Raw genomic sequence first — 8,874 nt, forward strand, 5'->3', positions numbered from 1 at the left:
GCGTCAGCGCCGCGCCCCATCGCTGTGCCCCGCCCGACCCTGCGCTCCCCCCTCAAATTCTGCCCGTCTCTGCGTTCCTCGAGTTCTCCCCCGTCTCCGTGTCGCACACATCCCCGTGTTCTCTCCATTCCTGCGTGTCTCCCCCCATCCCCTTGTTTTCTCTGCTCCCACGTGTCTCGTAGAGTCATAGAATGGTTTAGGTTAGAAGGGACCCCAAAGTCCCCCCAGCCCTGCCATGTCCTGGCTGCCCCCAGCTCAGGCTGCCCTTCCATGGCCTCGATCACCTCCAGGGATGGGGCACCACAGCTCTGGGCAGCACTGCCAGGGTCTCTCTGCCCTCTGAGTGAGGAATTGCTTCCTCACATCCAACCTCAATCTCCCCTCTTTTAGTTCAAAGCCATTTCCCCTTGTCCTATCACTATCAGATATCACCATCTCCTATCCCTATACGTCCCCCATCCCTGTGTCACCCCTAAACCCATGTTCTCCCCACCCTGCTGTTGTCCCCATCTCTATGTGCCTCCTATCCCTGTGTTCTCCCCAGCCCTCTGTGTGCCCCCAGCCCTGGGTCCCCTCCATCACTGTGTGCCCCCACCTCTTGGCTGCGTCCTCCAATTCTGTTCTGTGTTATCTGCTGTGGGGACAGGAGGGGTGACAGCAGTTGATGAGTTCACATGGAGCCAGCGGCGTGGTGACACCACAGGCATCCCTCAGCCAGACAAGGTGACAGTGACCATGGCGACATTGCTATACATTGGGGTTCTGCTTTCATCCCGAAGGGGAGCACGGGGGAAACGAACCTCACAAAGCCGAAAAACACACAGCCTGCTCACAGCTGGGGCTTTGTTTTCTCTTTGAGAGGGGACCAACACATGGAGCAGTGACGCAGCGCCGCACACTGCACTGCAGGAGGCACCGTGGTCACTGCGTGCTTGCAACACCTGCAGCTGTGGGGCCAGGCGGCCGGAGGATGGTGGAAGTGACAGCGTCCTGCCTGCCTGATGGGTGTCACATGGGAACAGGGAGCAGCCTCTGCATCCCCTCATCGTGCTACAGGACCGGCTCCATGCCCACCACCTCTGCCTGGGGGTCTCGCACTGTTTTCTCCGGTCGAATGCAGACAGCGAGGCGCTGAAGCAGGAAGAGAAAAGCAATGGGTTCCATTCCTGCAATGGGACCTCGAGCTCTGCTAGCAGGAGCTGCTGCTCTTCCATTGGCCTGCAATGGCCCAGAGCTCAGAGATGTCCCAAAAACTGGTGAAAAGGAGGGGTGACAGCTGAGGACAGCATTGTGCTGATGTAGCTCTGACCTGCTTGAGGGACCCCGGTGTCCAGACCAGCTTGTATACCATGTAGACAGGGATGCAGATGAAAGAAGATGCTCCTATGAGGTGTCCCAGTGAGGTGCTCCATGCTGGGTACTGGTAGCCAAAAAGTGCCAGGGGTGGCTGCTCCAGAAGCGAGCTGGCCACAATGAACTGCAGAACCCAGGCAGAGCAATCAGGAAGCAGCTCACTGCAGCTGCTGGTGCTCTGCAGCTGCGGGTCAGCTGCAGCACAAGGCTCAGGGCTGCACTCAGCAATCCTGCCTGGTTGCCAGCTCCAAGTTTTGCCCTGGAGCACAGCAGCAGGAGGGGCTGAGAAATGCACTACTCACTGCCAGCAGGGCAGGGCTGATGGCCACCCAGCACACCTTCCAGAACAGCCCTGGGGTGAAGCCCAGCATGGCTTTCACATCGTGGGAGAACCGCTGGATCCCTGTGGAGCACAGAGCCATCGTGGGGCAAGGCAGCTGCAGCCAGTGGGCTCAGGCCTCATCTGGTTTCTAGGTCCCATCCCGGTGCCCCTCTCACCATAGAACCAGGACACAGCTATGGTTTCCAGCAGCACCACGGCCAGGATGGAGCAGCCAGCACCAAACTCCTCCAGCAGCTTCACCACGTAGGCACCGCCCTGGAGCGAGGTGGGTTGGTGGGATGGCACTGTGCTCACTAATGGGGCACAGCACAGGCCAACATCTTCCCCAGGCTGTACTCACGTAGGTGAGGGTGCTCAGCGAGCCCAGGAAGCAGACAGTGATGAGGCTGAGGACAAAGAGCTCCCTGCGCTGGGCCAGGACCTGGGGGTATTCATCCATCACGGCGGTGATCACGGCCTCCAGACCCCCAAACTGCCAACGGAGCACAGAAATGAGACAGAATCTTCCCCCTGCTGTTGTGCCAGTGCTGCTGCAGAGGTTCCTACCGTGCTGTCCAGCCCCAGCGTTATCATCATCAGGAAGAAAATGATGGCAAAGAAGGTGGATCCCACCATGTTGGCAATGGCTTCGGGGTAGGTGATAAAAAGCAGGCTGGGACCTAGGAAGGAGTGCAGGTTGGTTTTGCCTTTCTTCTGGGTGCTGGCAAGCAGTGGGATTGCATAGAATGTAGCAGTCCTGGCCTCACTGCCATCAATACACCCCTGGGTGCACAGGGGCCCCCCAGCTCCAGCAGGGGCACCATGAGGCCAGACAAGATGGGGTTCTGAAGCAGTGGGGGGCAAACCTTTGTCTCTGGCTACATCCTCCACCTCCACATCCCGCATCTCAGCCATGTAGCCCAGCACAGTGAAGATGACAAAACCCGAGAGGAAGCTGGTGAGGCAGTTTACTGCACTGGTGATGAGTGCATCCCTGGAAGATGGAAGGAGGGAGACGTGGCAAGCGGCTGAGCCCTCCCTGCACGCCCAGACCATCAGGGAAGTGGGCAGAAGCGCTCAACCCATGGCTGTGGGGCTCTACTGCAGCTGCTCTGGCACAGCCCCATGCCTGCACCACACCTTGCAGCAGGTGCTCACCTGTAGCAGTTGTTATGAAAGTGGTTGTAACTGGCCAGAGCGAGAAGAACACCGAATCCAGGACCCAAGGAGAAGAAAATCTGCGCAGCAGCATCAACCCAGACCTGGCAGAAGCAACAGGCAGCTGGAGGCTGGGTGGGTGCTCTGTGGTTTGCCCACCCCACAGCAATGGACAGGGATGCGCTAACTGTATAATCCACGGATATACAGATGGTATATGTATATCCAGGAGCTTGGTTAATGTGATTGTTATATCGGAGTAATGAGAGAAAATCATTCACTCTATCCTGGGCTCATGAGATGGACTCCCATGGAGCAGATCTCCAGAGAGATCCTTCCCCACTGGCAGTCAGCTCTTAAATGGGTCTAGGAGAGGTGCAGCCAGGCTCCACCCCTTCCTGCAGCACAGGTGATTTGCCTTCACCTGTGCTCCCATGGCTGACTCATTGCTCGCCTCAGGTGATCTATCAGAGGTTCAGGCCGTGATTCAGCAGCCCCATACAGCTAACCCTAACCCTGAATGCTGTGCCCAGGGGGAGAGGAAGCCAAAGGGAGCCTCGAGCCTCTGTGCCTGGTCCAGGCAGCAGCGTGGCCCTGGTTATCTTTAATGAGAATTTTCAAGTGTTGCCTGGTAATTACCTACAGGAAGCCTATTGTCAAGCCAGGGCGAGAACACGGCTCGAACAAACCGTGGCAGCAATGAGATGGGTGATTCAATTACAGATTTACATTTCCAAGAGCCCAGCCAGAGCATTTCATCTCTACAGAAGCAGTGCACAGGGGTGGGTGCACGGTGTGGGAGGGGTCTGTGTGCTGCTGGCCTCGGAGAGGGGGGCAGGGTAGGCAGAGACGGGGCACCTGAACTCACCGCTGTGCTCAGCAGCTTGCCCCAGTCTGGGCGCAAGTAGAAGAGGACCCCCCTCCAGGCTCCAGGCAGGGTGGCCCCGCGGACCAGCAGGATGAGCAGGACGAGGTAGGGCAGCGTGGCCGTCACCCACACCACCTACAGCAGGGGCAGCCATCAGCCATGGCACCGAGCACCCGACAGCCTGGCTGCAGGGGTGGGGAGGAGGCGATGTCCCGAGTTTAGCCAGGCGGGAGCTCAGGGTTGCAGCAGCATTGGCACGGGTTCTTCTTACCTTCCCAGAGGTTTTCACCCCTTTCCACAGGCTGAAGTAAACGATGGCGAAGATGAGGAAAAGGCAGAGGAGCAGCTGCCAGCGGATCCCCCCGACGTTGTACAGACCGCCGGACTTCTGAAGCTCCAGGACCTTCCTCCTACGGCCAGACAGGGTCTCAGGGCCTCACCTCCCCATGATGCCCATGGGCGGTGGTACGTCTGCTGCCAGGCCCCCCATCCTGCTCCCTGCACTGCGAGACATATCCCAACTCCAGCTCATTGCCCACATCTGGACACTTACGTATAAAACTCCTCAGCAGGGGACCTGGAGAAGTTGGTCCAGGTCACGTTGTTCCTCCCAAAGTAGTTGGTGCAGTTGGGTGTATTCCAGGGGTTGTCACAGCTCGCCCAGGGCAGGGTGCCCGAGAAGGATGAGTAGAAGTAATAGAGTGCCCAAGCAATGATGGTGTTGTAGTAGAAGGAGACGTAGAGGCCAATGATGCAGATGGCAAAACCGATGCCTGTGGAGAGAGGGGGACAGGTGGGAAAGCTGAGCCTCTCCCTGTGCCCTGCATGGGGCTGGTGGTATTTCATAGGGCTGCTGGTCCTGTGTGGGGCTGGTGGTGGTTCTGCATGAAGCGGGGCTGGGATTCACTCACCTTTGAAGATGGGGCAGATGTGCTTCCAGATGGGAATGGCGCCCGTCCTGTGGAACTGCCCCAGGGCCAGCTCCATGTAGAAGAGGGGCACCCCTCCAAAAACAGCCATCAGCGTGTACGGGATGAGAAAGGCTCCTGTGGGGTGAGGAGCAGAGTGGGGTCTGCTGCAACCCTGTACCAGGCGGTGAGTGTGCACAGGGATGTGTCATGAAGCATGGATGAGCATTTGGATGCACGCAGGCTTTGGGATGCCCTGCAGCAAGCAGCTCACAGGTGGGTGCCTTGCTGGGAACACTCAGCTGGGCTGATGCAATGAGCAGAACAAGGCAGACACAGGGGATGAGGCACTGTGCACCTCTCAGGTCTCAGATTTTAGGGAAAATCTCACTGATTGTCACCCCGAGATACAAGTAATTAACGCTGTCATCTACATTATTCATGCTCGCAGTGCTTTTAGCAGAGCTGTGTTGCACCCAGTAGACTTTTTAGAAGTGGAGCTGCTCTCTGTGCTGTCAGGGTAGCTCAGCTGGGGGTAGTTAATTGAACCCCCACAACTTCTCTCTGTGAGAGCCTCCACACACCGGGGGCATCACATCCCTGCTGCCCTGCCCTCATGGCACGGTGCTGCCAGCCCTGCAGGCTCATCCTGACTGGGAGTCCATCCCTCCCTCCATGGAGCTGCAGTCCAAACCCAGCTCCCCACCCAGAGCCCACAGCTCCCTCTGCACTGATGGAGAGCAGCTCCAGCAGAAGTTCACTGCCTGTCCCACAGGATTAAGGCACAAATAACTGCTTCCGTGGGGGCACCTGGGATCCACGCTGTAGCCTTGAGTGTGGTACTAATTATCTCCTGCTAATTTCCCCAAGCATGAGAAGATGTTACCCGAATGCCGACTTTGGCAATTAAATCCACTGTGCTGTTGCAAACGGCACAGAATTCTCATTCCTCATTTATAATTTCTATGCAAGAGTTATTATTATTATTATTATTCTGGTCTATTTAAAGCAATTTATTTAGCCATCATTTACTCAAGATGTTTCCTTCATGGAGCCTTTCTACCTTCTGCTAGCTCTATGGGAGGGAGCACCCCATGCTGCACAGGGCTGTGCAGATCAGGGCTCACACTGCATCCAGCACCACAACTGCATGGAGCTGAGACCGAAGGTGTCTGCAGGGTTATTCAAAGCACTGCCTGCCAGAAGTTTGCTTGTACCCAGTGATAAGACCAGCGAGAGCCTCCCACCCCAAACATGCAGCTCCATCACTATGGACCGGCGCAGGGTACGGAGAGGAGAGAGGTGAGGAAAAGTGGGGAGAAGTGGAGCTGCCCTCTCCAAAGAGGAGCAGCTAGAGACAAACAGAGAAAAGCAACAGCGAGTTCTCAGCATCCCAAAGCCCACAAACAGCTTTTTGCTCCCCCAGTGCAGACTGCAGCAACCCCAGCACTGTCCTTACCCCCTCCGTTTTGGTAGCAGATGTAAGGGAAGCGCCACACGTTGCCCAGATCGACGGCAAACCCGATGACTGAGAGGAGGAAATCCATTTTCTTGCTCCACTTGTCCCGGGGGTGGGCTGGGGGCACAGGGATGGCTCCGGGACCCCCATCGTGTTGAGGGGGGCCAGCAGGCACCGGGCAGCGCTCCCCCATTCTGTGCCCCTGCGAGTTCTGCAGGGTTGGGTGAGCAACTTGGGGAGGGAAGGATGGATTTTTCTCCGTCTGATGACAGATCTGAGGAGGGGAGGGTCCGGCTGCCTACGTGTCCCCACCTCCAGCTGGGAACCCATGGCTCCAATGGGGAGAGCCGTGCTTTGATCGGTACAGGAGGAGTGGGGAGGCTCACAGCTCCATCCCCTGCTCCCTGTATCCAGGGGAGCGTTTTGCTGTTGGGGTTGGGTTTTTTTTTTTTTTTTTTTTGCACAGACGTGGGGTTAAGGCAGAGATGGTGGTTTGGTTCTGAACCCTTTCAGTGCAACATTATTTTTTTGTCCTTGGTGCAATTTGCAGGCCGGAGGCACCTCCACCTGCTGCCACAGTCAGCGATGCTTCGAGCTCTGGGAGGTGCGAGTGGTTGTACCCCTGGAAAGTGGAATAACTTCTGCAGCCCACATGCTATCGGGAGGGAATGGTGCGGTACCGAGAGCCAGCGCTCTCTTCCATTTGGCAGTTTAACAGCAAACTTCCTTGCAAACAAAACAGGCAGCTCCCTGCATTGCGCCCTGCACAGCTAACCCCTGCAGGAGGCCGTGGGCACTGTGCTCCAGGCACCCCTCATCTGTAATTAAAACAAACTACAAACGAGATCAAAACGGGACATGGACGGCGGGTTGCTGTGACGACGTGACGCCAGCTGGAGACCTCTGGACATGAATGGTGCTGCAGCATGTGCACGGGGACCTGCTGGAAATGCCCCATCAAAGTACTACGTTTGCTGTTGCTGCACAGGGCTGAATGTCTCTCAGCCCCCAAGATTCTCCAGCAGGGGCTCGGCATGCAGGTGAGAGCCAATTAATCCCCCCATGGGTTTATAGGAGATCCATGTCACTCAAAGCTGTGAATTCCAGCAGCACCTCCTATAACGTGGGTGTGGGTATTAAAAACCCATCAGCAACCAAAGCAAAGCGGTGCTCGGCTGCTGGGTGCTCTGTGTCTGAGCAGAGTGCCGGGGCTTCATCCCACCAGGCAGTCCTCTGCGTGAGTGACAGCAGTGACAGCATTGGTGTCATAGCAACCAAACCAGCAGCTCTTTTTCTGCAGCTGACCCTTATTTTCTCCAGGGGGGTCTCGTTGCCACAGATCCTATTGGTGATGCCAATGCTCTGCTCCTGAGCTGCAATCGCAGGGCTCGCCCCGCTGCTGGCCCCACCTGCCCCCAGGCACCTGCTGTCAGTTCCATGCAGAGCAGGCTCTGAGATCCCCATAGCTTTGAGAAACTTCCCCAGAGCTCTCCTTATTCTAGTCCCAGTTCTCCGCTCCTGCTGTCCATGTCTGCGTGTGCTACCCCGTGCCATGGGATCACAGAACAGCTGGAGTTGGAAGGGACCCTCAAAGACCAGCTGGTCCTTTCTCGTGCAGCAAACAGGGACACCTACAGCTCCATCATGAAGGTCCATGGGCATCCTGATCTGACAGATGCCCACCAGCCCTCAGCAGCGGGTTGGGACCGCTTGGAATTTAAAGTCCCCTCCACCCCAAACCATTCTGTGATTCCACGGCAGTTGCAGCTGCATCCAAATTTCTTTAGATTCAGAACGCGCTGTTGAAATGTAGCTGAAATCAGATTTAAATCTGAATTTCCAACGAGTTAGATGAGTTTCTGAACAGCACACTGATCTGATTATCCAACCTGCTCCCCCATGCCATGAAATGCAGAGAGGTGAATTGTGGTCTTAAAACCACCATTCTGTTTAAGCCGCAGAGGCAGCAGTGGGAAGTTTAATTTAATTAGCGTGATACGCAGAGATGTAACTTAATCACATTAAGGGTAGCTCGACGTGCTCCTGCTCAAGCTCTCCAGTCTCCAGAAATCAGGGACCAACCCCATCCTTTATGAGGCGCTGCTTTACGAGGCTGTGATGCCTTCATTGTGAGTGTTTATTAGCTCTGCCTTAATTGCCTGTTCAGCACCGTAGGACATAAGAAAAAAAGACGGGCAGAGCAGCACAGCTGTGTGCCACCTGCATGGGTAAGGCTGGGGTCCCTGCCCCCTCTGGTGCCATCTGCATTTGTTAGAGCATTTAGCAACAGAATTAATAGCAAAAAACAAACGCTGCAGGAGGAAATAGAGTTCCTCTACGACCCGCTACGGCACGGAGATTCTCCTTGTGCAAAAGGCAAATTGCAGGGATGAGTTCGGCATTACTCTCAGCCTGCAGCTCGCTCGTTCTGCCCCGTGCTAATGTGGTTTGTGGTTAGTGGAAACCGGACTGCTAAGGAGCCAGGATGCTGTTTCTATGGAAATGTCCTGGAACATCAAACGAGGGAACAGAAAAACAGAAAATATGTTAATAAGAGCTGCGAGCCAGGGCTTTCGCTGAACTGTTTGCGATCTTGATACCAGGCGTCTCCGGGTCTCCCGCGAATGGGGCTTTGCTGCTCGTTATCTCCTTCTCGGCGCAGAATGCCAACGGGAGCGCGGTGGGAGGGCACGGCTGTGCGGGGCTGTGTGGGGCTGTGGGGGGAGAGGGCTTTGCCACACGGCCCAGAACACGAGGCACGGCCCCGCACCGTGTCACCCAACCCTGTGGGTCGCTGCCCTGGCGC

The 8,874-nt window shown here is 56.2% G+C and overlaps 1 protein-coding gene across 1 annotated transcript; it reads right to left on the reverse strand.

Annotated features, from left to right (window-relative positions):
* Nucleotides 1–287: 287 nt before the first annotated feature.
* On the reverse strand, nucleotides 288–6,498 carry LOC100541067 (sodium-dependent serotonin transporter-like). Its single transcript, XM_031556000.1, has 10 exons — nucleotides 6,069–6,498; nucleotides 4,613–4,747; nucleotides 4,255–4,474; nucleotides 3,973–4,111; nucleotides 3,702–3,836; nucleotides 2,834–2,937; nucleotides 2,243–2,669; nucleotides 2,037–2,168; nucleotides 1,852–1,951; nucleotides 288–1,756 (listed from the first exon to the last, which is right to left on the reverse strand). Exons 1-10 carry the CDS (start codon nucleotides 6,259–6,261, stop codon nucleotides 1,575–1,577), a joined length of 1,767 nt encoding a protein of 588 aa, XP_031411860.1. The 5' UTR covers nucleotides 6,262–6,498; the 3' UTR covers nucleotides 288–1,574.
* Nucleotides 6,499–8,874: the final 2,376 nt, after the last annotated feature.

Source organism: Meleagris gallopavo, chromosome 17 (genome assembly GCF_000146605.3).
Source record: "Meleagris gallopavo isolate NT-WF06-2002-E0010 breed Aviagen turkey brand Nicholas breeding stock chromosome 17, Turkey_5.1, whole genome shotgun sequence".
Classification (NCBI taxonomy): Eukaryota; Metazoa; Chordata; class Aves; order Galliformes; family Phasianidae; genus Meleagris; species Meleagris gallopavo.

Bases quoted from the DNA above. Each gene is read 5' to 3' on its own strand.
- LOC100541067 (XM_031556000.1), bottom strand. From the start codon at position 6,261: ATGGGGGAGCGCTGCCCGGTGCCTGCTGGCCCCCCTCAACACGATGGG. The intron at 2,169-2,242 runs GTAGGAACCTCT...CTCCGTTGGCAG, and splicing joins CGCTGGGGCTGGACAGCACG to TTTGGGGGTCTGGAGGCCGT. The intron at 1,757-1,851 runs GTGAGAGGGGCA...TGTGCTCCACAG, and splicing joins AGCTGTGTCCTGGTTCTATG to GGATCCAGCGGTTCTCCCAC.